The sequence below is a fragment of the Anas acuta genome, chromosome 12 (assembly GCF_963932015.1).
Source record: "Anas acuta chromosome 12, bAnaAcu1.1, whole genome shotgun sequence".
In the NCBI taxonomy this organism is placed as follows: domain Eukaryota; kingdom Metazoa; phylum Chordata; class Aves; order Anseriformes; family Anatidae; genus Anas; species Anas acuta.
This window is the reverse complement of record NC_088990.1, coordinates 18,762,757-18,790,536: the sequence shown is the minus strand read 5'-3', so window position 1 is coordinate 18,790,536 and position 27,780 is coordinate 18,762,757. Positions and strand designations below refer to the sequence as shown.

Genomic DNA, 27,780 nt, shown 5'->3' with positions numbered 1-27,780 from the left:
GGCGGCGCCCCCCGGTGGGCAGGCGGGGGCACAGCGCCCGCAGCCAGGCCCCGGCCTCCGCCACAGAGCGGCCGCAGCAACGGGAGCTAATAAAACCATGAACAACTGAGCTGTTTAATAAGCACTGTTTGCACTTCACTGTACTTCGGTTTTTAAAATCAGCGCTCTTCGCACTTTCCCAGGGGACTCCCCCTTCCTGAGGCACGCAGTCCCCCTTCAGAACAGAAATAACCCCTCGCCCCTTCCATCCCTCCTGCGCGGGTACTGGCACAGAGAGAAGCTTGGTCCTGTCCCTTCCCGTGCCCTTGAAACCCAGAACGGGTCTCCTCTCTCATCGTCAGTCCTAGGGTGCTGTCTCCACTCAGCATCTGAAATCTCTTCGTTATGTAAAGCTCCAACACCGCAGTTCCTGCTTCTCCCTTTAAAACTACCTGAACATTTGGTGAAAACTTCATGTGTTGAATCGCACATGCCTGTAGGGCACGTGCTTGTAGGGCAACAAAAAAGTCAGCCAGCCTGGGGTTGTATTAAAAAGATAGAAGGAATAAAAACGGATTCAGAGCAGTAGCGACACCAACCTTATCAGCACGGAACTTGGCTCCAATCTTTCTGAAGGGCCTCAGCCACATCCTATGGCAGGAGGATGACTTGCTAGAGCATGGCTTGTGGCTGGTACTGAACGCCCAGCCCTCAGGACCAGCAGCTCAGCACGGCCTCCCAGACAAGGAGCAGGCCAGGGCTGTGTAAGCCAGCAGCCAGCCGCACGCTGCCTGCCCGAGGGAAGGCTCGGTGGCTGTGACAGAAGACAGCAACCCAGGTGATAGGAAGAAAAGCTAGAGACACATACACAAAGCAGTTGTATGAGGGAAGCTATGAAGACATCAAGTTCACAGCTAGAGGCAAAACCAAAAAGCATTAAACAAGATTGCCTCGGCCTAGGGCTGCTATGCAAATGCAGTCATTTGTTTTCAGTGTGATTAGTTTGAGGTTCCTGCCCCTGTGACTGCCCTAATCCTGCCCCAGTTGTATTTATTTCACTGAAGAAAGCTCACTCCAGGCAAAGTACCATACAGTGTGATGTTTTTAGCGGCTTCTACGATTGCAGCACAGTGAATTGCAGACCATCACCAACACCCCCAACAGACAGATGGGATATGAGAGCAGTGATACTACAAGCATTTACAAGGATTTTTCTTCATCTCACTGCCTTTTTCATATCAATGTGCTAACCTCCTCTTGAAATGTATGTTATTACATTGTGGATATGGACTACTTATTTCTGATCTAAAAATGCAACACAGATTGAAGGCTGCTGGAGCCAGAACCCAGCTGGATTATGAGAAAAGAGTACGTACTGCTAAACTTACATGCTTGTCCAAGTATCATAACGGAAATAAGAACAATCACATACAGGCACATGCGCCTGGAGGATATAATAGAGAGTATACTCTCATAGAGAGTATAATTTGGTTAGCTGAGACTGCTAGAGGTCATCTAAACTCCTGTCCAAAGCAGGAGAAATTACACCAAGTAGCTCAGGGCCCCATCCAGTTGAATTTTCATTATCTTCAAGGATGGTGACTTGATAACTTCTCAGGGAACCTGTTCCAACTTCTGATTTCTTGCGGCTATATGCTCACATCAGCAAGTTTCTGAATGTCTTATACATACAGAAGCGTCGCCTCTATTTTATTCTATGGGTTTGGGTTCCTTCTGGCATCACCTAGGATGCAACAGCCCCTCACGTCTGACTGGTTCAGTCAATGCCAGAGGAGAACAAGAATGGTGACACTGAAACTAGAGCAGGGAATTTACATGCATTTGAACTAAAAAAGCTTTAAGGCATAGGGACAGTGAAGAAGGACACAAACTGTTGTTGAACTGAGACAATGGGTAATGTTACGATTCAGTTCAACAAATGCTGACAAAGTTGAGATCAGGAATGTTTAATTACTTGGTAAGAAATCCTGGGACAAAACATCTTAATGGAAATACTTTCCAAAACTTTCCATTCCATTACAGATCTCAACATTTTCATCTGACATGGGAGGGGGAAAACAAAAAAAAGCACTTATCTTGAATGAAAGTTACTTTTGTGTTTTGTTTTTAAACTAGCAGTAGACTAGTAAAAACACTGCAATTTACTGTCAAGAAACATTTACCATAATTTCTCATGAGAGCTAAAAAGGCAACAAAAGTTTCATCACCAAATAATTAAAACAGACTGAAAAGTGCCATAAGATTTAAGGCTTACATCAAAGCAATTTTATGTAGACTCTTTATACAGTAGTTACATATAATATGAATGACAAAAATATGACAGTTTCAGCATTTAATATTTAATATCCAATCTAAACATAAGTATCCAAAAGGAAATATTTTTTACACCATTTCAGTAGTCACTTAGCTCAGTAGTTGGTTGCAATATTCTTTACTGTTTTCAGGAACTGGATGGAGCTATAAACACAAGAACTTCCATTAAAGTCAATGCCTGACAAAGTTCCACTGCAACCCTCTGAAAAGCAAAGAGTTACATTAAAATAAACTTAGACACCAAAGTACATTGAAACATATTGTGTGCTACAGTAGAGTTTGATACTTTACTGGTCAGAAACATGATGGTAAGTAACTTCAGAAGGCACTCTGAATTAAACTACAGTAACTCCGGTCCACAAGCATTTCAGAACCTTGATATTGTGATGCAGTAGAAAAAAATGCATTTATTCAATATAAATTGCTTTAATCCCTGTCTTCGCCTCAGAGCAGTCAAATTATATTGCACTTTCAAAATATTCTGTGTACGTTGTGATAAAAATTTAATATTTACATGTTGTGTTTGCTAAAGAAGAATACATTATTTTGTAAAAATATTTTAAGAACCAAATTTTAACACTTACTCTTGCATTCTTAATATAGCCAGAGGCCACACCGCATATATAATCTTTTGATTACCTCCTGTTCTAGAAACATTTTTGGTCCTTCAAAAGATGTGTTACATTGCAATTCATGTTCACAACCGAATTAAACATTTGCCTGAAACTGCAGTAGCCAAACAGACAGAATATTTAAATAAATAAATATGTAATTTCTAAAGCAGTAATAGCATTGGAGTTTGTAAACAAGCTGCTGTGGAAAGTCTGTAAAAAGACTCAATTTGGTATGTTATGACTTTAATTGGCAATACTTTAGAGTTATACAACCTCTGCCAGGGTAGAAAACAGCTTGGTAGGCACATCTTATAAATCAGTCTGGAGAAAAAGAAAAAAAAAAAAGACCTAAAATACTGATTGTTCCTTAGGTTGCTTCAAGAATAAATAAAAATGATCAATAAGTAACATGATCCACCAAAACCAAAATTGACATTCAGTTGATCTACCGGGGGCGGGGAGGGAAAGTAACTTAACTTTAAACACAACCTAAAGGAAACAAACAAGTCATAAATGAATATATGATAACCAAGATGTACATGACACAAAAGTTGGCAGCAGAAAATAAGCATCATAGATTTATAGAAATACTGATTTAGACAGAACTGGTATCTTCGCTGCATTTCACCATAGGAGAATCATTATTCATTTTTCAATCCAAATGTGAAGAAATATTACAAATCTGTGTTTGGTAAAACAAACTCAGTACAAAGCATTAGTTCTGATGAAATTTTGCTGACATCTAGGTTACCCTACATTCCTGTTAAAACATGACTGGTAATATAAAAGAACCATAACAGACGTACACGTATGCCATTTACAAATATATTCATATGTATATGCATGTTCTAGAAAATCAAATGATGTCAGGAGGTCTCATAGGCTGTGTTGGCTATATTTTACATAGTACAGTTGTAGTTTAAATGTTCAGTTTCATGACATACCTAAAGTGCTCTACGTATGCACCCCCATGCTTCTCTATAAAGTTTTACACTCCATGTAAAATAGCTTTCTTTTGGCCATCGTCACTAAATACCAAAGGTTTGAAAAACAGTGAAAAGCTACTTGCAGGGTTTTGCTGAATACAGGATTTGCTCTTTATGATTGTCATTGATTCATGAAATGATTAAATGTTTCTGTTAAAATAGAATCAAGAACTGTTCTACTAAAAATCAAGAACGTATTTCTTGCTGTTTGTAAAAACTAAGAGTTGTCACAGTACCTAATTACATGCCTACCCTTCAATTCAGAAACCTACCTTCTCTCACTGCCCATACCGAGAGATGTTTCTACCTTTGTTAATGAAAACTATTCTCTCCTTCCCTCCAAAGCAAAGAATTTGGGAAATATGCAGTGCTACACCAAACTGATGAATTTCTGTCCCATGACTAATAAGCTGCATAGCTTGCAAGCAAAGGTCTATGTTGTTTGAGAGCAAAACCCCAAAATTAATATCAAGAGTTAATATAGCTTGTTAAATAACTACTCAATGTTATTTATCTGTAAATTAAACAGTTAAGCTACAACTGTACTATACTTTAGCATATACATTAAATTTAATTGTAACTGAGCTAACAGCCACATCTGCCTTTTTCTTGCTCCTCATTCAGTTGTTCTGTAGAGCTGTGCCCATTGGAACGCACTACCCCTTCTGGGATCCAGGACTTATCCACACACCGCTCCATGCGCTTCATGATAAGGTCAAGCAGAGTATCAATGGCTTTGCTTACGTTATTCCCATTAGCTGCACTGGTTTCAAAATACGGTATTCTGCAGAAGGCAAAAAACAGAAACTTAAATCACAGTTCATAATCACGGGAGAGGAGCAAAACCAATACATGAATACTGCCGTATACTTAAAAATCACACTAACACTGTTATTGTTACTCCACAACTGAGAGACAGTAAGTGGTCAGTGGCCTAAAATGCAAAAGAAACAAAATGTCTCACTTTGTTGGTAGAACAACAGGATAAGCATTAAGTTAAATTATTTTACAGAGGCAGTGGTCAGTACAAATTCCCGGAGTCATGTTCCTGAGGTCTGTTTTTCAGATCTGTTCACCTGTAACAGATGCAATTATTTTATATAGCCTTGCCTGCCAATGTGTTCTTTACTGATTTCTATCTACGTAAGCTAGGGTGTCATCACAAGAGAGGGAGTGCCAACATGCAGTTCCCACACAGGCAGGGCAGCAAAGACTTCTACTGAGGTGCTATTATCACTACAAAAGGTGTCACTGAACTGGAGCAATAACTTGTTTTACAGTTTATGTCAGCAGCCCCGGCAGGGGAACAACTTCCTGAGGAAATCTGTCTCCAGCAGAGAAAAGTCAGGGATAAAATATTCTTCCTTGTACTAAACTCAGCAGCCACTGCTCCTTTATTGAGCAGTCTAGCTCAATATACATCCCTACCCAAAGCAAATAACTGTAGACAAATATAAAGACATGTACACGCACTGCTTGGGGATCCAGATTTTGAGGGAAGAAGTGCATCTGTGTCACAATGGAGAGTGTACGTAGGGTATTTTCTCCTCTCTCCTTATTGCCCTGAACACCCTATGCCTAGCAAGACCGGAAAGCAGCAGATACAGCTGGCTAAAGAGATAAAGGAGAACACAAAATAGAAATAGGGGATTGGACAAAAGATATGAGTTCATATCATATGTGACAGGGTAAACGGATATAGCAGAAAGAGCAAGTACAGTAGAATGAAGGCACTAGCAAGATAATAAAAGGAACAAAGCTAGAAATAAAGAAAGCAAAGCAAAAGATGCTCAAGGAAAAGGAAGTCTGAGTAAAATGAAAATGATAATAGTACAGATGACTAAAAAGACAACTCACAGGAAAAAAAAAAGGAGCAAAGAAAAAGTAGGACACTGGAATAGGAAGGTAGAGATAATTATTTCCAGTGGACAATTATGCAGTTAAAAGAACTAGTGGACATTGATGTTCACCCAATTCAAAGCTTATAATTGGAAAATGGCTAGAGATGTAAAAACAGAACTGCAAGCAGTAATAAACCGTAAATTAATGTAAAATGTCTGTCCTGAGAGAAACTGCTAGGTTAACCAAATTTAATTCCAACTTCTACCTGAAGAAAATTCAGTGTCATAATTGTGAAAGGGCCCCTTCTTGCTGTAGTACTTTAGACTGCACCTTAAACTAGCATATGACTCTTACTGTCTGTAAAAATTGATAAGGGTAAGATATTCAAGACTCACAACATTCACACCTCATCAAAGAGTCAGCTTTGGCCAGTCTTGTGTCAGACCCACCAGGTGAATTTTCAAGCAATTGCACATGTACTTTTACCCATCCAGTCCCTCTGTATTTTGGAACTACTACAAGTAGGTGGCTTCCTAATTCTCCTGACCACCACTCCTTTTTCTAGTGGACTTCTGAAATATCTTGACAAAGTTTAGGCAGCAGTTTTTATGTTTGATTGTTTGTTGTGTGTTTTTTTTTGGTAAAAGGTTCATTTCAGCACACTCATACCCCCTTACGTCTTTGCTAGAAAAAGTTTCTGGACACCTGGGTATTGAACACATACTGCTACTTTCCATTATTGCTGAGGGTGTTTCACTGGTGAGACTGTAGGCTTTGACCTTCAGTGCTCACTGTTCTCCACAGGGTGGTGCCAGAGCAGCGCCAGTAGTGTTACCACACTATTGACTGAAATTAAACACTTTATAATTTAAAAAAAAAAAAAAAAATATTTAATTTGAAAGATCCAACGACTAATCTAAACGTCTAGGTCTCCTGTAACCATTTTCAAAACATATCACTTACCACTACAAGGTCTTTCCACAGAAAGAGGACACTGAGTATCTCACTTCTGTCAACAGACAACTGTTTGCTACATTAGGATTTAGTTTGCTTCTTCTCACAAACATTTGGGAAAGTATGCGAATCCTAGCACCTATTCTGTCTCAATGCCACAGTGCACTAAATGCATTTATTTCTAACAGACAATTTGCTTTTTATTGGTCTTCAAGGTCAATAAGAGCTAGTTTGTGTCTACATCTGTGACAGAAAACAGCATGGCACAAGACCAAACCTACAGAACACAACAATTACCATTTGGGACTCGGTGTTCACACTACATGTGTCTTGTGGTTTAGAGCTGGTCCAAAATCATGTCCAGTCCCCCAGAATCCCCCCCACTATTCTGGATACGGATTACTGGTTGGAGCTCATTATCTGGTTTAGTTTTTAAGGGAGAAGGAATCCAGTTCACATGCTAGAAGGCTGCTCCGCTATGTGAATCTAACAGGTCAGAAGATTTGCTTCAAAAAACACACTTCTGATCCACACTGAAACACAAATGTAGTGCAGAGATGAAAGCCATTGGAATAGTTTCATGAGTTATAAGAGTGCTACGGGATTAATTAGCATATGATAGGAAGAAAAGCTTTGCCATCGTTCCTTTAGGGACATATGACCCTTGCCTGTAGGGATGGAGAAATAGAAGGCTGCCCTGTCTTTCTGCTGATCTGTTTGATGTTTGGTTTTCAGGCTCTCTCTGAGTCTGTGAGAGTGCAGGTGCCTGCCAGAAGACACAGCTGAACCTTTTGAGGCTAAGTGACCAAGAACCCAGTTAATTGCTTGAACAACTGAGGAAAGACTGAACAGGCTGACGGTACGGGCAGGGGGACAGACAACAGGGGAACAATGATCCAGATCATTACTTTCTTCTGTGGGAACCCAGTACTCTGTAATTACTCTCCAAATGCCTGTGAAATGAGTCCCGAGGCTCTCAAAGAAACTGAGGCAGCAGGTTTCAGCTGCCATGCCAGTGGCAAGAGCTGCTCTACAACAAACTGGTGTAACAAAACTCAACTTGTAAATTAGGATGTCATTGCTTGGCATTACTTCCTTCCCCCTAAAATCTCATGCGATGGTCATCACTTCACCAAATGCTTTTAGATTTTGCTTCACAAGAGACCCAGGTTTTCTGTGCCTTATAGAAAGCTTCAGCACAGGCAAGAGCAAATAATTAGAGCACCATAATTCACCTGCTTTCACAGCTAAAATCTATGTGTTCTCCAAAATGTTTGTGAAACCGTTTACTTTCTTTTTACTTTGCTTGTTACCAAGGAAAGAAGATCAACTAATCTCAAGTGGAAGACTAAGTGCAATTTTTTAGACGATGCAGAAAACAATCTCTGACAGAAAAAAAAAAGGTGTGGGGGGTATTGTATAGGTCAGTTCAGCATTCTAAAAATACTTCACACAATAACCTTCCATTATTCAGAAAAGGCATTACAGAAAGCATTTTACTTTGCTTTAAACACAGCAATAACTGGAAGGAAGTTACTTACCCATATTTTTCTGCAAGTTCCTTAGCCTCTTCTTCTTTCACCATTCTTTGGTCTTCCAGATCACTCTTGTTTCCACATAATACAATGTCAGGGTTTTCACAATACGCATGCATTTGTAGCTGACCTAACAGAAATAATACGAATAGGAGTCATGACTTACTGTCACATACAGCTCTTCAAGAATATTACTGTTTCAGGAGACACAACAACTTTAAGGTTAAATGACTTTCTGAAAGGGAAACAATTGCGTTATCTGTTCTCTCTCAAGACTTTTGCAGTTGTACTGAGTAGGCAGGGAACAGGTGGACACCACTATCACACACTCAGTGAACAAACTGAGGGAGCAGAAGCCTGTGAAGGCTAGCAGAGCAGCTGTGTATTTGTAGCTTAAAGGATTATTCTCAACAAGCATCTTCACTGAGCTGGCAGAAAAAGAAGTACAACTACTTCCTTCTCCTGATGGATGATGCAACAGGTTTGAGCAAGGCTTCCCCTAGACATACCAGCCTAGTAACTTTTGCCTTCCGTTAAGCTTTGCTGACAAAGCTTCAGGTGAGTCAAATAGGCTTTCCACAGGCTTAAATTACTGAATATCACCTGAGTCAGGGATATGATGCTCTCTGAGCTTGCTTTTATATAGGTTAAAATTCAACGTTAAGTAGGCAAAGCTGAATTTCAGGTAAGCACTAGAAGCCACCAACAGCTATCACAATTACAAACGCAACCATTACTTTCTTCTTCCTGAGAAATCTTCAAAAACCAGTATTTTCAGTTCTATTTCTCAGTGAGACATTTGCAAAACCAGCCCCCATCCACTGCTGCAGAAATACAAAGAGAGAAAAGAAAGAAGAAAGCATGCCGTACTTATCCAGTTCCTGACATTGAGGAAACTTTGCTCGTTTGTCAGATCAAAGAGTAGAAGAAACCCCATGGCATCTCTGAAGAAAGCCGTTGTCAAGCTACGAAACCTAGAGCAGCAAAGTGAAATTATTCAGCACATCTGATAAGTTACTTTGAAAATATAATTACATATAGTCATGAAACCGAGGTATCTAAAGACTGGATTAACTAAAATGAAATATTCATAATAATTATTTTGCTGATGTAAGGAACGGATAACAGGAATTGCTAACATTACTATGGCCTAACCCAGGCCTAAGGAAGTCAAGGAGATATTTCACTCAAGCCTGAGAGCTTTAAATAAAGTCTTGCATTATACAGCATGCCTTCATCAAGATTCAGAAATTAAAATGAGAACAAAAAACAAATTTTGAACTAAAACGTGTTACAACACACATCAGTTCTTGATTTTCAGACAATCAACTGTTAGGATGTTTGTCTTTTAATGGACAAATAGGAAAGAACCGTCTGATGTGATTTCACCAGTCCGACTTTTCTATCACCTTGGCATACTCACAGAGGTTTAAAAAAAAAAAAAAAAAAAAAAAGAAAACCCTTAAAAACATCTATATGCGTTGGCCATGAAAAAATAAACTGAAAGTTTCCAGAAGACAAAAAGCAACAATTACAGTTTTAAGATTCTAATGTAATACAGTTGTGATTTAATGGGTACTAATGAGAAAGTGTCATCACTGTCCAACACCATACTAAAAACACTTACCCATCGTGAGTCATACCAATAAAATCTAACAATCCATAAGGAGAATTCATGTACTTGGTTCCATTTGCATCTAACTTGATAGCACCTGCTTCACTTTCTAGATTGGAGGGGCAGGGACGGAAACATACCTCTCCTGCCCTGCAGTATCCCAGAGCTGAAGATGTATCCGCTGTCCTCTGCCACCAACGCCATCTGGACCATTTGGTCTATACACCTTCAAATGGTAAATTTGCAAGACTGAGTGTTAGCAGGCCAACCTCTACGAAACACAAAATAACTGACATTTCAAGTTGTTAAATGCAGCAAAATTAGCATTGCCAATGCAAGGATACCCAACTACAATTCAATCCCTTTATGACAAAAGTAATACGAGTTGCATTTTAATTTTGTTTTTAATTGAATATTTTAAAATAAGGAAAAGTTGGAACTAAAAAAAAAAAAAAACATTTCCAATAGACTACATGTTCTAAGCAAATATTTAGAGTGGCCACTGAGTTTCACTAGGCAAGCTTATTTTTTTGTATTTCAGTTTTCTACTTTTGACTATTATGCTCTGTCCTGTTCACATGAAAATGTAATTATAAGACAGCAACGATCACAACATGCAACCTGGCAATAAATTTGTACCAGTAACAGAACATCATTAGCAAACAGAACATACTCCAAGCTAATGATGTAACTTTTTAGTTGTCAAAAAATTATTGAAAGAGATTAGGGTAGATCTTGTCATATCATAGTTTATAAAAGCAGAAATTGGATGCTAATAATGAAAGCTGAAGAGTTTACTCAGCATGAAAATATAAACAAGGACATCTGTTAGCTTTGGAAAGATCAGATAAAAATAGGTTCACTTGTTGTTTAGAACACTTCAGATTGGATTGTGTTTTCCTTCAATTGTTGTACCTAAGATTACTGGAGTTACAAATGTTATCTTTAAAGACACATAAGCTTACTGAATTTGTGGATTAGATGAATCAGGCTGTGAAAGTTAAACTCAATTATCAGACATGCCAACTGAGAAAATCCATCATGCATACCATCCCACAAAAGGAATACTAAGTTATTCAAGAGACTAGTTTCACATCACAGGAAGACAGTTACTCCTTCCACTGCTGTGGTGCATGTCATCCACCAAAAGACAGCCTATACAATGCCCTTATCTTACAACACCCAGACTTCTAGACACTTGGGTAATCATAGAATCATCTAGGTTGGAAAAGACTTTCAAGATCGTCAAGTCCAACTGTCAACCTGATGTCCAAAGTCCCATCACTGAGCCACATTCCTTAGTACCATCTCCAGATCTCTCTTAAGTGCCTCCACGGACAGTGACACTTCCCTGGGCAGCCCATTCCACTGCTTAACCAGCCCCCCTCCATGACAAAATTCTTCCTAACTTCCAATCTAAACCTCCCCTGTCTCAGCTTGGAGCCATTCCCTGTCACCTGTCACCTGAGAAGAGAACTGACACCTTCTTTACTGCAACCTTCCTTCAGGTAGTTGTACGGAGCGATGAGGCCTTGGCTTGCTCTTCTCCAGACTAAACAGCCCCAGATCCCTCAGTTGCTCCCCTCACACGTCTTGTTTTCTAGTCCCTTCAACCGTACATGCTCAAGCAACTCAGTTACTGTAGAAAAAGGTCCCAGAACTGAACACAATATTCAAGGGGCACTCAAAATTTTAACAGACTACACTGAAAGACATTTAGTACTTCCACATGAGAATAAAAGAAAAAGCTGTGCTAACTCAATTTCTTCATGCAGGCAGGACCAGCACCCAACCAGTTATCATGATGCAGTGCCCTGCAGCATCCCATCAAAAGCATATTTTCCTACTTGAACAACAACTTGAGGGTTAAAAAGGCCTTTCTACTTTGTCTTCCATAATTCTTCTCTCATAGTGGTAACTGCTCAGGAAGCCTGCTCAGCTCTATACATCACATTACCTGATTTCTTTCACACATATTAAAATGGTTTTAAAGCCATTTCAGTTCACAAACAACAAAAACATTTTTTGTGACAGCTCAAGCCTTCCTCATGTAGAGTTCAACATGAGCTTCTGTGAGCACAACCCACTGAGCAGATACACTCATCTACCCCTCCTGAGCAGTACGAAATGGTTGCTTAGAATTGCCTCCTGTTACTTTAACTTTGGGGAAAATGGACACACAAAAAAAAATAAAAACAGGCCAAATAAGATAATTCCCTTGTCACAAAATTAAATATATAGTAACTATGGATGGCATGCCTACACGTAAAGATTAGCAGAATAGATTTGGAAAAAAAAATAAAACAGATGTTAGCCAGCAGCTACAAAACAGCCATCATTTTAAAGTAGCACACTGCTTGTGAAAACTCACCACTCTCTTTTCCCGGAAGTCGATGCCCACGGTTGTGATAAACTTGGAATTAAATTTGCCATCTGTATATTGGTAAAGAAGGCTGGTCTTTCCTACTCCAGAGTCACCGAGTGCTAGAAACTTTATGAGGTAATCATAGTCCCCATCAGACATAGTGAGAATTCAGGAGACACCTTAAAAAGCAAAGCAAAAAGAGTTAGTTAGGCAACAACTCCACCAAGGCTTCTTTTGACAGATGTTTAAAATACAAGTCACCACTTGAACTACAAAGCATCCAGCAGCAGGCCCAGTTCTGTGTTCTTTTACACTGCTTTCACCTTAAACTCTCAATTATGCCAAGTATCAAACAGAAATTTAGCTGTGACAGGAGAGGGAAAAAAAAAAAAAACATAATTCATTTCTATTATGCACCTTTTACTACAAAGTGAGTGTAACACAATTTTAACTTCTTCAGGAAAAAGACTGAAAATCAGGATCAAAGAAAAGCGTTCAAGGTGCCTGGAAAATGAACTGCATAACTGTTTTTAACCTGTGTGAAAGCTGGCAAAAGTTGCTTAAACGCATTAGCAATGCAATTCTGATCTCACACTGTGACATTATTAACACACAAAATCCTTTTTCCCCTCCTCAGACTGCCCACTACATTTAAATAAAAAGGCACCACAACACTTCAAATACTACATATTTATTCAACTTTTGCAAACACTCTGTAACAGGCTCTCAGAGTAGTTGACCATAGTTCTGTCTTCTTTCATATGACAACCATTTCTCTATTAATAGCTATTTTTCAGTCTCAAAAAAGTATTTTCATAACAGAATAAACATAGCATTTTTAATAAAGTTTAGAGGGCAATTTTCAAAAGTTTTTATTATGATGCTAGTTTTAAGCTATACCGTGTTGGATATATTCTGATCAAAGTGCAAAACCAGCTGGAACATATAACAAAAAGCTCTGGAAAATGTAGTGTATACTAGAAAGACTAGCGCAGGTGCACTAGTACTTTCCTGTTGAGTAGCTACTGAGCGTCTCTTCCCCCTAAACAAACAGAGAGCTGCCTTATGTTGTTTTCAGAGAAATGAACATGAAAAGATAAGCCTAAAATAACCTTTCTAAAAGCAACAGAAAACTGGCATACAGTCGCCTCTTATCAAGGAGGGAAACGGATACCAAGATACAAACCAATTCATTTCGTGAATATCAACTCACAGCTGGAGGACTGGAACAAACCCCGTACCCCCAGTAAGTAGGCGTCAATCACCACCATTAAACTAAAACTGTAACTCTCTCTGAAGTTTCAGCTTTACATTAGTGCTGCTCTTGGATACAAGACAGAGCCCCGATCAATCAGTTTAGCGATGACTGGGCTTGCCATGACCAAATGCAGAGAATCAGATTTATTCTGAGATCCCTCTGACGGAAGAGTCAGTGGAAAGCATTAGACACCTTTTTACTTTTTCCTGTCCTGAAATGTCCCCATCCCCAGCCAACGCTTACTTTACATTACACCAGCAATAACTGCAAGACCTTGCAGGATTGGAATTTAACTATGATAAGCTACCAGAGTTAACACTTGGGTGCTAAGAGGCGAGAGCCAACCCATTCACTTTCCACTGCTGGGTGTTAACACATTTTCCAACAGATTAAGAGGTTGAAACAAACAAACAAACAAAAAACAATAATAGTTATTTTTACGTAAATATACCACAGCTGCAGGCCTGCATCCACCACGCAGGTCTGACAGTGATACAGTCCAGTGAGCACGTGGAACAGGCAGCCACGCACTGACATGAGAACTTTTTTAGCAGAAGTGAAAAGCCTGAGCCAACAAACACAATCACAAACACAAGCAAAAGCTTGTGTGTGTGCGTGTTTGTTTGCTTGTTTTTAAATCCTTCTCCATCTTGGGGAAAAAGAAAAAAACAGATCATTTACTTTGTGGCTCTACAAAGCCTCTTTTCATTCAAATGCATTAGAAGGAAGGGAAAATGCTTTAAAAAGCAAACACGGAGGTTTTTACTGAAGATTAGATTTTATTTAGACTTCCTTCTCTTATACAGTGTTTCTTTTGCTCTCAGATGTTCTGCCAAGGGCAAAGAGCTGTGTAAATATCCCCTCTACTCAAGTATATGTTCTTTCAGCTTCAATACCCCTAAATTTACTGTTGCCTAAAAGAGGCTTAAATGCAAGTCTTACAGCCAGTATATTATACAAAGAGAAGCTCGCTTCACGTCTTCTACTACGCTTCTGCACTCATACAGAAGTATTTGCCTTGTCTTGTTGGTATTTTGTTAGCTAGCTATAGGCCTGTAGAGCATATTTTTAGCAGCAGATACAAACAATTTAACAGTGACTAGCTGGCATTATTAACTTCCTCACAACCTAAATTTTATTTCACCCTGTGCAAGATCTTATGGAGGAAGAACGGGCACTGCAGCAGCATCACTTGGAACAGTAAGAAGCTGTTAAGGTTCAGTTCTGCTACGAGTTACAGCTAAACAGCTGAACCCTTCCACTGGCCAGAGCTAGGAGAGAGCCTTAGACCCTGGGGAGAAAAAAACTTAAGGTATCTCCGCTGTTATATCAGATTTGTGGAACATCTGTTTGGGCAAACAGGCCACACCAAACAGACCACTTAAATCTCAACTCTCCATATGGCCGATAACAAATATAATTTGTAAATGATTGGTAGAAAGCAAGGAGCCCTTCACAGGAAGGGCATAAAAATGCTTTCTAAAGGGGTTGCTTCAGAAGAAAATTTTCTCTTTAGGCTTTTGAAATGCACACACCTTTCACTGCACCCCATAATGTCAATCTGTTATTCAACTATCTCCAGGGAGTGGTTCTTGTGAAACCCTGCACAGTTAGCCTATCCTTGGAGACATGCAGAGTTACTTTCAGGGCAGTTTCAAACTTTGTCCTCCTCCCTGCACAAATATTTAAAAAGCAATCTCCACCCTCTGCTTCCAAGACCTGCAGTCCTAGAGTCCAGACACATCCAGCTCCATACTACAGAAATAAGAATATATTCACAGAAAAGTATATGCATAGAAAAAAACTGCCAGCGCATTGTTGGAAAATACCCCTTCCCCAAACCCACTTTTAAAAGTAAGTCCTTGTCTAGGGGTAGGAATCACTGGAGGAGATAGCTTAGACTCCACAGCAAGAAGGGCTGCTTCTTTTGTAAAGCCCTCCTTGAACCCCACGCAGCTCTGGCTTTGCACTTAGCCTGGCATGCAGACAGACAGGGGTTACAAACAGCTCTGGGAAAACTCCAGGGGCTGACAGGACCCTCCCAGCCATCTCTTAACCTGTGCCTGTACGGCTGCTGCCCATAACACACACATCCAGATGGTGCTTTGCCAAGGGATGCTCTGCAAAGCAGGTGCTGCTCTCATTCAGGAAAGTTCCTAGTCCAAGGCAGTTTCACATTAACAGGCACCAAGGCTATTGGCTCGTATTTTTGCCTCTGGGATACAAATAATATAATCCTATTGTGTGATAAAACACTTGGGACTATGGCAGCATTGTTCCTGAAAACTTACAGAAATTGGCTTGGTGCAGGATTTCTCCTTTGCACTACAGGGACAGGGAATGTGCTTTTTGAACAAGCAGGCATCACTCAAAACACACGGCTCTTGCACTGTTACAGAGCTGATGGAGGGAAGGAGGAAGAAGGCAGGAAGTGATAAGAGAACATAAGCAAAAAGAAGAAAAAAGCACCAAGCTGCAAGTAAAAACGCGTACACACACAGCATAACATTCAAGAAATCTGAAAATGCTCTTATTCAGACAGTCCTAAAGCACATCAATTTAAAGTAAAGTATACCACTTACCCCAAACTCTGCTAGAGGAAGAGTAAGGGCACACTTCAGACAGTAAGTACTTCTACCAGGAGTATTTTTCTAGCACCACCTCTTTAGCACACAGCCAAGAAGTTTACGTGTCACCTGTTTGCATTCATGTTGATGGGTGCTCAGAGATAAAGAGGTGTGCCACCTCTCCATGTCGAAGCGTGGCTGGGAAGCAATTACACAGTTCACGTCCCATTTATTTCTAAAGGCACATAACATTTCAGAAGAGATTTGTGCATGACCTACTTGGGAGCAGACACAAAATATCTGCTAAATCACCCACACATGTTAATACATTGTGACTAACAAGTCTTTTTGTACAAAGATGCATTAAGGATAGAGTGTATGGATCATAACTGTTCAGTTTCTGTCAAGCTCCCAGCTTTACATCCTTCTCTCTCGGTGAAAGCGGGCGGCAGTCTCTAATGCCAACCGCTGCTTTGCTTCTTTCACTCCCATACACAGACCCAAGCACATCGCCCCTCAGGTTCCATGGGGAAAGTTGGCTTTACCGTAGGTTTCTAAACAAGAGAAAAACTATTCTTTGGCAAAGATTTTGGCAAAAACATAAGGTATTATGCCTGATACGACTCCAGACCACACCCGCAACACCACCTCATTCCACAGAGAAGCGATGCATATGTAAATGAGGCCAGCTGAGACAAAAGGTAGAAACAAGGAAGCAATGGAAAGGTTCTTCTCTACACTGCAGCGCCCAGTCAGCACCCCCACGAGCAAGAACACTATTCTGTATTAGACTACTCAAGTAAAATCCATTTACTTAACTGTAACCTCTCTTTCCTCACACAGCAAGTGAAATAACTACACAACTCAGATGTCACCCCAGTATCCCAGATCTGCAGTCCAGCCAGCCATAAAGCTAATGACAAACATGATGGGACATACCACATACTCATAAACAGACAAACTAATCAGGATTGAACAAAAAGAAAATGTAGATAAGACCTATAACTAATTCATGTTTTCACATACCACAGGAACTCATCACTTTACCCTTTGGGGTACGTGCAGCAGACTTGCAAGGGTTACACTTAACTTCTAACAGTGACCAACTTCTGCAAGCCACTCTTAGCTTTCAGGTAGACATTAAAGACAAAGACAAGTCATGTCTTGGCCTTGCCTTCTTTGTTTAGGAGGATACAGCCCACACTGGAACAGTGAGCACTTCACTAGGCTGTATCATAGAGGTAGGAGCCAGGCTGCAGCAAAGTTTGCAAGTTCTCCCTGCAATGGAGATCTAGCTGTCCGTGGGAGGAGGGAGTATATCCACGGGCTTACAGCCTGGGGATCTATCACAGCAGGCATAGAGTGCAACAGGCACAAAAGTCTGTCTGCTTTAGAGGGCTTCCCAGTATTTATAACCAATGAACTCATATTTGTAAATATACTGTGCAAACATTAATGCAATTTAGAGTTCAGAAATGCTTTGCAATTGAAGGTTTCCCTAAATATGGCTTTATTCTTAAAAAGCAGTTGAGGCTTCATGCTTACCACGAAAAAGTTGGAAGAAGAGTGTGGAAGAATCCCACACAGAAAAGGAAAATACCGCAGGGCTCTCAGCTAACAATGTGTAAATAAAAGCAGAGGGCAATAATGTAGTTGTACAGGTTTCTGCAAGTGCAAGTCAACTTGTACTGGGAAAAAAATGAAGTTTCTCACCTGGGCACTATGCAGATATAAACTAACTTCAATAGCTGCTTTTTTTTTTTATATGTTGCATGACATGTTACAGCAGAAGCACTGGGAAAGGGATCTGGACCTCAAAGGAAGACATGCACTATCCCCGTCGTACCAGCACTGCAGTCACAGTGCAGCAAAGCAATAACCACAATCCTGCCTAGCAGAAGTGAAGCGTGGCCATCGGCCGCACCCTGCTCTAAGGCTTCAGTGGCACCTCAGTGCTGTCAGAACTGGTCACCGTCAGGCACTTGTCAGATCTGCCTTAAAAAAGAGGGACGAGGAGTTAGTCAGCATTCCTACTATGCACAAATGTAATATAAACAAATTATAACAACAATTTGTATATGCTCAAGCAACTGCTGTGCTGAGGCAGGAGAGTTAATAAATATGCACTTGACACTACTGAAGTATTCTGACTCCGCTTTTTTCCTTCGAAACATACATCACCTGACTTCCTTTAATTTGGCCCAAGTAACACTTTTTGGAACTTCTGTGCAACATAAACTACAGAAAGGAAGTCACTCCTTCCTCTCATAAGCAAGGAGAGGAGATTCAGTCGCTCTGAGCACTCATCTTTTCGTCACTCTCAATTGCTTAACTTGACATTTTCCTTAGCGTTATCTTTACAGGAATTTATGGAATCGGAGGCTCAATGTATTGCCTCTTTCTTGGAAAGATCTAAGTCATTATAAGGATACCTAGGATATATGTGAGTCTGCAAATATGTGCAAGAAAAAAAAAAAAATGAGCTGCAAAACTTTTGTTTCAAAATGTTGATGTCACATCTGCTGAAAATGTTGATCTCAGCTGAAGATGCTCAGGGCACTTTGCCAGCTGCCAGCATAGCTAGAACTGCAGAATTTTGTGGATCCATGTCCCTTCTGGGAACAAGAGCTTCTGACACCCAAGTTACCTCTTTGAACTCTCATCAGCAGTTGCCTTAAATTTCCAGCAGTGAAGCAAAGGTCTGTACAATTTGAGGAATCATCAGAGTAAAAATATAAAGCAAATATTTCATCGATTTATTTTTCAAACAGTTCCATACTACTTACTCTTTCCTCAACCATTCAACTGTTCCTCTAATAAATACTTTATGCCACAATGCCTCACAAGGTGATGTACCAGACTTCTTCACTAACTTACGAACAGGAAACGTGAAGCGATGCCCTTCATCCTTCCTTGATGTGACAATTCTGTCTGTTTTGGGACCCAGCTCATGGCTTATCCACAGCCTAACCTTAGCATTTGTAACCCATCAGTACACTGTATCAGCTCTTGAGAGTATCAGGGAATCAGGAATGCCAGTAGTACATACATTTATTTACACATAGTTTGCAACACTTTCAAGTGGCAGGTCCACTAAGAGGTGGCAGAAGCATACCGTCTCTCACATCAACACGACCAGAAATGCAGTTAATATAAACACACTCACAGAGCAGCAAGGATGGAAGGCTTAGAGTGACATGGAACTAAGATTCTTGGTCGAAGGTTTCCAGTCTTATTGTGGCCAAAGATACTGTTTCTGACCTTCAAACAGACTGAGCTAGGTTTTGCAGAATACATTAATTTCTCTAAGCCTCATTACAGCACATCAGCCCAAAACCCTGAGCAAGTCTCCTGCTGGTGAGCTCCCTCTCCACGGACAGGTCAGGCTGTACATGAGCCAGAAACACAGGAGCCACCAGGATTTCACCCACCAAGCTGCTCATACTCACAGAAAGAGTAACTTTGCCCTCCCACCTACCCATTGAACAACACTTCCAGTTCCAGGCAAATAAGGAAAGACCGTACTCCTATTTCTGCCCTCAGAAACAGACACTGAAAGACAAAGGAGAAAATTATAAGGATCACAAAGAATTATAGGAATTCCGCATTTCTTTAAGGAATGGTTGGGTTCTACTGGAGATAAAAATCTTCTGCAGATAGCTAGAATACACATACAACAGGAAAAAGCAGAGGAAAAGGGACAAGAGGTAAAAATCTAACAATTGAAAAGAAAGCAATTTAATGTGAACAGTTAGAATATGAATGGAGTGGCATCTCAGGAATAAGATGTGCATGTACTCGTGCTAAAGAAAGTATTAGATTTTCTGCTCAGCCAACGTGTATTACAGCCTCCTGAATCATCCACATTAGTCAGGCTAGGTTTTTTGTTTAAGTACATACTCTGTCAACAGCCAGAGGAAAATACTTGCAGCTTCTTTTAAAATACATATATTGTTTTTTCCTCCAGGGCAGGAAAGTTCTCAGCTGTCTCCCACCTTGTTTTGGAGAATAGAAACCTGGAATACAGACAATGTTTCCTCAAAAGGTCAATCTGCCAAGCTCATGAAGAACACAAGATACATGCTGCATCAGAGAAAAACAATCTGGCAAAGATAATTGATCATGACCAGGTCAATTAAGAGCATATGGAGAAGGTTAGGCAACAAATAACCTTAAGATAGATTAGGCACTGTTAGATAAAGGAAAAATTCAAATAAGATATAAATATGACTATAAAACTGCACCATGCTCCTGACAAGATGTGGGCAGCATACAAGAGGGGTGGGGCAGGAAAAAAGCTCACTGCAGAATTTAATCCACCTTTCTCATCCTTCAAATTGAGAAATACCTGCCTCTCTTGGTTTTCTTACAAGATTAACTCTTCCTTGCTAACTCAGGTTTTTGATTGGAAGATGCAACAAAAGTTTTTTTTTTTCCTCAGCTGCTACCTTTAGCAGTACTGCTTTCCTATAATGTGAACTTTCCTTAGTTTTGGTGCAAGTTAACTCAATTTAGTTCAACAATAAACAACAGGGAAACACAGAACACAGGACTTCCTATGTTCTTTTCTGTTTATTCCTCAGGAGGTTAAAAGTTTTCCTATTACTTAGATGACACAGAAATATCCAAAGCCCTGTAAGTTCCTGAGTGAGTCTGCCTACACGTGCCAGATAAAAACAGCTAACCACACAGCATCGTAATCTTCCGGAGCAAGACTGATGTGTCAAATCACGCTTACAGCAATCATGAAAACACCGCCTCATGCTGACAACCTGTTCCTCAGAAAACTTACTGGTTCTCAAAGATATTCACTGAAGAACTAACCATTACCCATTTCTAATGAGCTGGAATGTTTGTATTATCTATGAATACTGGGCCATGACATTAAGAATACTAAGAAATTATTTGTGGAGTTATGGAATCAGAAGGGTTTCTTAAATGGATCTGGCAAAAGGAGGGGAGGGGAACAAAGTAAGCTTTTAATTACCCAGGAAAAAAATTAGGCAAACTGTCAGTTGAGAAACACCCTGTCTAGTAACTAGAAAGGCTTATTCCTTCTGTCCCTTAATCTAAGATCCGATATGACCAGACCTGAGAACAAGGGGCAGCCAGAGAAGCTAAACAGAGAACTTGTGCATGCAGACTTAGATGGAAAAAAATAACTAGACTCACAAAACTGAGGCTCTTCCAAAATTTAAAAATAAAAATAGAGGTGCTAAGCAGGTGCTAAGCTCACAGGGTCTACCCCAGACCGTGCTAGCAACCTCTGCAATGGGGAGACAGCCAGAGCACTGCAGGCTGGCAGCATGACACTTCAAAGAAATAAAGAGACGGATCAATATTCTGCTCATAGCAGATCTAAAAAAGGTCCTGAGCCTTTGATTTCTGAGTCTGTAATAGCTACAGTCTTAGAAAAATATTTTCATCTCAGTACTGCATAGGACTTTTTAGTAAACATGTCTGGAAACAATAAGCATGCATGATGCTTCTGTGTTTCATAAATACTATGAGAAGTTTAGAAATAACTTGCTGAGAATACTCCAGGAATAATTCAACTTGTCCTTTACATAATAAATGCCACTTCTGACTCAAATAGACCCAGGCAGTATTCAACAGGCACTACCCGTTCTCCTCAAGAAGTTACTAGCATGAGACAGCAAAGCAGAAATCTTGACCTGTGAACAGCAGGACACAGTTATTTTGGAGCATGGATGTGGCTCAAAGGTACCACTCAAACTCTTCTAAAAAAGCAAAGCCAGAAATACGGCTGTTTTGTGGCTTGTTTTTTTTTGTTGGTGATGGTGGTTGTTTGTTTGGCAGGAATTGAAAAATAAGCCTGCTCTTGCAGCAAGACATCAAATCTTCCCCTTGAAGAGCTCCAGCCACAGCACATACTAACATTGTCCAAGCTTTCTATTGAGGCTCTGCAGCCTGCCAAAATATTCAGACAGTGCTTTGGCAAGATGCTTGCTTCAGTTCGTATCCTAGCAGGGCTCCTTTTCTAGAGCCTCGGGGAAGGGATCATTCAAAAGAAGTACCGATTAAGTGGGCTGAACTGCAGAACACAAAGCTTCTATTCAAAAAGCCTGTTGTTTTTCAGCCTCAGTTGCCAACGCTATTTATCTTGCCAGTCTGATCAGAATCCCATATTACAGTGTGAATTTTAGTTAAACCTTGACATACAGCTGGGATTGCTCAGAGAAACAACACAGCGAAACATGATTTCTCACACTAACTCTTGTCATGGAGATATACATGAGCCCTGCAAGGAAAGCAAAAAGAATCACGTCCAATGCCACAGCTTGTCCTTACTCATCATTGCAGTTACTCAGTTATAATATATAGCTCTATATTATTTTCATACCACAGTGGATTCAGATTGTGCCTACTGTTCAGTCAGGAAAGCATAAAACTTTGTGTACTTACAAAGAATCAGAAAGTCTCAAGCCAACTGATGCTCCCATTTCATGTAGTGATTAGTAATTTCTTACCTTCTACATTATTTGGAACTTCAAAGCACCAAAATAACAAACAGGACATAAAGGACAAGCAGATTCATGAAAAAGGCTATTCAGCTATGCACTTCTGTCCACAAGTCACAAGAGATTGGAACGATGCAATGCACCGTCCAACAACAGTTCCTAATTTGAAAACACTAAACTAGGTGCTGCTGTTTCATCTTCTGTTAAGACACCAGCTTTGGTTTGAATGCAAACCATTGCACATGTTTTTCTATAGAAGAAAACAAAAATTTAATGACGAGATTCTACTAAAAGCAAATTCAGTAAGTGAAAAAGAAAATAGCACTAATCAGTATCAACATCATTGGCTATGATGGAGCTACAATAACATAAAGCAACCCACTGAGTCCCAGAGAACTCCTACCTCACAAAGATGCCCATTCTGCTTCTGTTTAAGCCAACTGTTACAGCATAATGTATTAAAGTTGAGTTTTTATAAAGAATTTTTATTCCTTTAATTTATATATCTCTATTCCTTTATATTTATTACACAGTGTTTAAACAAAATTCAGAAGCAGGAACTATATTATTTCCTAGTTACAAAGCCAAACAACTTAATGCTTCATTGGTCTAGTGTAAGTTTTTCTCCTTTAAAAGCTACTTCTACTTCCCTTTCACTGAAGTTTATTTCCCTCATTCTGTCAGGAGGCATTCCATGAACAGTTTATAAGGTGATTTGAATTCATTTTTTAAGTTTTGCGTAGTTTTAGAACTTGACTGTTGGCCTTCTTTTTTCATATTTTTTGTACAGGAAAAAAATCTACCATTTCTCTTTGATGGCATTTTTCATTACATTAAAAAAAAAAAAAGAAAAGAAAAAAAGGAAAAAAACTGCTGAATTTGATTCTTAGTTTGTCTTTACCAGGCCTAATTACTCAGGTTGTTTTGCTTAAAACTGCTGGTAAAGGACATGCTGGAAAACATCAGACAGAGAAAAAGCCACTGGGAACATGGGGAGGAAAAGGGGGGTAAGCATCACATGCTAGAATATTGCTTGGCTCTATACAACAGAATCTCAACATCAAAATTAAGTCTTCAAATAACTTACACTATTAGATTAACTCCTTACAGAAACGACTATCCTAAGATGTGCTGGAAATGGTTTCTATAAGACAAAACATTCAAAACACGCCTGTAATGCAATAATTGAAGAGTGTTATTTAACCATAAACTACAATAAAGCATCTATGACAACCAACCCCTCCAGCTCTGCACAGGGAAGAAATAAGAGTAAGCCAGCATCAGTGTTTACAGAAAATCCTTGCTCCCTGTTATTTTATATAAGCTTTTTCATACACTCCAAATGTCTTAATGAAACAGCAAGAAAACCCATTTGTGTAGTTCAACTGATGAATTTGTCACTTTTCTCCCATAAACATAATTCAAGGGTTGATGATTAGGACTAGAAAAATCATTTTAAGATACTCTGTGATAGACATCAATTATAATCTTGGGAATGTCTTGTGACCTTCCCACAGACACGGAGGAAACTCCTGTTTTCTGTTCTCTGAACAACTCCTTCTTGGTTATTCAGAGTCTGCAAAGACTGGAATTTTGGTCCACAACAGGAAAAACACTGACAAACACCTAGACTAAAAAGGACATCTGATTACAAGCTCATGCTTGGAGTGGCAAGGAATGACCTAATCACATGGGCACAAACATCTTGCATTTCTTCCAGAGGAGATACAAAACATAGTAAAAATATCCCACCCCCATGTTGCTTTTTATATAATTAAGACTGAAATAATTTACTGTATGATTGAACAAGGAGTGTGAACCAAATGAGCTCTCAGTTCATCTCAGTTCCTTGCTGTCCAATTTCTTTCTTTAAGTAAAAATAACAGCCATGCAACATACTATTTTTATTCCTTTTATCACCAATACATTCATTACACGTGAGAATAAACATAATGGTGTGCAACCCAGTTAAAAAATGCCACACAAAAGGAACATTTTGTTAAGAATAGTTTATCTATGTATGTTAATGGGATCACAGGAATAAATATGGGAGAGGGAAAGTGGAGTTCAAGTAGTACAATATTTGCAAATACTGAGTTAGGTTGTTGTGTATCATGAGATGTTATTTGCACAGTATACTTTACAATCAAAGGTCTAATTCTGCCCTCTGACTACAGAAGGAGTTTGACACAAACGCAGTAGAAAATACAGGGTAACAACCTGGGACCAGAAACGGCACCTTACGGTTATCAAATCGTGGTACTGGTCACTGCATTCTTTTTTTCTTTCAATCCTATTGATAAACTTATCCAAGTTTGTCTTTAACTTGGACTGATTTCTTTCCTATGTTCCTGCTAACTCGGCTAACCTAGACTGATTCAGTTATGAACTACAGGCAGCTCCTCACTGTACATCATTTGTCCAAGACCAAATCCAAGAAAATTAAAACACTGTAATTTGTGGGTATTTTGCTTCTAAGTTTTGACACTATCCCAGTGGGAATGCCCTCCTCTCCCTGTACCACATTCAGGTCCTCTGCCACTAGCACTCCCCAACCCTTCCAGTTAACCTCAACGAGAATGACACGCGCCAAGAACACGTGGCAATTGCCAAAAACAGCCAGCAAAAAGAAATGACAAAAGATGTACTAAATAGCTGCAGTTTTGACACCTAGACCCAACACCCGTGTTTTACATAAATCAGTGTAGTTCACTATTTTAAGTTTACTTATTGCTGGAGAACACAAGGATTCTTCAATGTTGAACCAGGTCTCTCAAAACATTTAAGGCTGTTCACACACTGACATTGTTTCAAAGCTCTTAACACAGTAACACTTGGCATAGGACAACTGTCAGCTCAAAGAAAATAATGTAACAGATCTTAAGAAAATAAATAAAGAAAACATTTACATACCTAAGCTTAACAACTGCAAAGGATCTGTAGTTTTCCCACAGGTACCTCAGCTCAGAGTTTCCTCACGCAGTCCAGATGTCTTGAATACCATAGTCATGCAAAAAGAGCCGTTTTTCATCTGCAATCAGTATCAGCAGAGCAAGAAAATAAAACCAAAAGAGTGTAGCTTAGAATAATATCTCTCAAATTTGCACTGGCATGCCAAGCTGCCAGCCCTGCACAACCACCCTGCCCACCTAATTACATTCAGCTGCTTGTCATGTGGTCTTGCTGACCGATCAAGTGATCTCTTTTCCTCCCTTTAAAACTAAGCAACATAATTAACAAGTTTGCTCTAAACCAAGTAACAAACCCCAAGCCCTTCCTTAGACTGCAGACCTTCTCTTCATAGGGAAATGGAAGGTGCAGTGTGTTTCACTAGAGATACAAATAAAATACAGCAAACGCGGCAGTTTAATAATAAAACACAGTGAGCACTAAAAGCATGCAAAATCCTGTGGAGAATTTGTCTTGAGCCTGGCTTTATGCCTTTACAGATGACAGAAAAAGGCACCTATAACAAAACCGATGCCAGGGCACCGAGCGGGAGCAGGCGGCAGCACCCCGGCCCTGTGGGACCCTCGTGCACCCCTGCGGGCCCTGGGAGTGTGATGGCACCAGGGACACTCTGTGGCAACCAAACCTGGGAGCCCCCCTCAACCCTCCGAGATGCATGGACATTTTACTCACTTAACTTCAAGGAAATAAAATTTGTGATTTAACTTGTAAACCACCTCTTCCTCCACAATGAGCCCATTCATCAGGGCCTGTTAACACAGGCCCCAGCAGGCCGGATCCACGTGCCCAGGCCATGCCGTGGCACTGGCGCCAGCACCAAGGCGCTCCTGGCCGGCGCTCCCTGCCCTGGGTCCCCGGGATGAGAGAGGAGCTGTGGGCTGCTGCCACTAGCACAAGGTCTTGTCCCCTCTCTCAAACACTCCTGAGGTTACAGATACTGAAAGATGTGGACCAAGCGAGTGATGAGTGAGATTTAACAGATGGGTTACCTTGCACAACGCCTTCTTGTCTCAGTTTGTTTCTCACAGTGTTTCAAGTAAGAAAGGAAATTAAGGTTTGTAAGACTACTCTCCAGCCTTGTCACTTCAGAAGTGCTACAGAAAGCTGGCTGCAAAATTTAGCATATCCTTAAGGCATTCATCCACCAGTAACAAAGACAACTCCAGAAGCTTCCTAATTCACTTGCTGCAGTGCTCAACTATCTCACCTCCTTTCCTGTAAATCAAGGCAATGATCATTGCCCTTTTCCTCAGGGAACACGGAAGTTTTGTTATGCTGAGATGGCAAATAATTAACTGCAGCAGAACATTTTTCATGCTATGCCTTAGTATTTTTCCAGATTTAACTAAAACCCATTTCTTGGACATTTTGTTACAGGCGACAATCTTTAAAAGTCTAACCATTCTTGGCTCACTCCAACCTTCAACAAATTTCACCTCAGCTTCAGGAGAAGACAGAAGTCCTTTTTTTGCTCCCACACGCAATAACAAAGTGGGCACTCAATTTTTGGCAAAGTGAACGTTTTTTGTCTTTAACTGCTTTCCTGATCAATACCAGCACATTAGCTTACAGTGAAGAAATACTTAGACCACAAGCACTGAGAATGGTAACTGCTCGGGAGGGCAGAAGGAGGAACAGGATAAGAAGTGTTGACAAAGCGACCAAGCAACAGCTCTGCTGTGTTGCAAACAGCCCCGCGGAGCAGCTACACATGCTGAACGCCAACTGCCTGCCTGGAAGCCTCAACCAGCAACATTAAAGGAGTTCAAGCTGTTCCACACAGAAACATTTTTGCCATCTGTAAGAGGAGAGTAATTCATAAATAATTTCCAAACCTCATCATTTCTGTTCAGAAATGAATGAGGCTGCTTAACTTTCTTCTTACCAACCTGGTATGAAGAACACCAATTCCCACTCTCCCCCTCCAGAAAGCTTTTATTCACAGCAGTAAGACTTCAATAGAAAGACATAGTTGAAATTAAAATTATTTTCTCTAAGTGAAGTTATATTGATTTCAAACTGCAGAGTCGGCACCCTCTGTTTTGGTCCTAATTTACAAACTAGGACATCAAAGTTTGGTTACTTAAAGCCTCTGCTTTTAAACAAACACATTTGCAGGGTGTCAGCAAATGCTGCACAAACAGCTGAGCCACCCCTTCTGCGGTGGCAGGAAGAGCGTGCAAACGGTGTGGTAGCAGCTGGAACAGGAACCACTGCAGCCAGCCCAAGGTGAGCCTTCCTCTCGCTGGTATCTGAAGCTCGGGGGTTTATATGAGACT

General features: G+C 40.2%; 1 protein-coding gene across 7 annotated transcripts in view; it reads right to left on the bottom strand.

The window, feature by feature from the left end:
- Window positions 1-2,237: 2,237 nt before the first annotated feature.
- Window positions 2,238-27,780, bottom strand: part of RAB27A (RAB27A, member RAS oncogene family) — a 34,505-nt gene continuing 8,962 nt past the window's right edge. For 2 of the 7 annotated variants that reach the window (XM_068696141.1, XM_068696143.1), the window contains exons 2-8: window positions 25,445-25,562; window positions 17,763-18,040; window positions 12,231-12,403; window positions 10,000-10,085; window positions 9,115-9,218; window positions 8,251-8,374; window positions 2,238-4,697 (exon numbers count right to left, since the gene is read on the bottom strand). In XM_068696141.1, coding sequence (XP_068552242.1) covers window positions 4,499-4,697; window positions 8,251-8,374; window positions 9,115-9,218; window positions 10,000-10,085; window positions 12,231-12,383 — 666 coding nt within the window. In that variant the 5' untranslated portion in view covers window positions 12,384-12,403; window positions 17,763-18,040; window positions 25,445-25,562 and the 3' untranslated portion in view covers window positions 2,238-4,498. Of the gene's footprint in view, window positions 4,698-8,250; window positions 8,375-9,114; window positions 9,219-9,999; window positions 10,086-12,230; window positions 12,404-16,064; window positions 16,174-17,762; window positions 18,045-25,444; window positions 25,563-27,780 lie in introns of those variants that run through there. The other 5 variants (XM_068696138.1, XM_068696139.1, XM_068696140.1 and 2 more) reach the window with 4 other exon arrangements.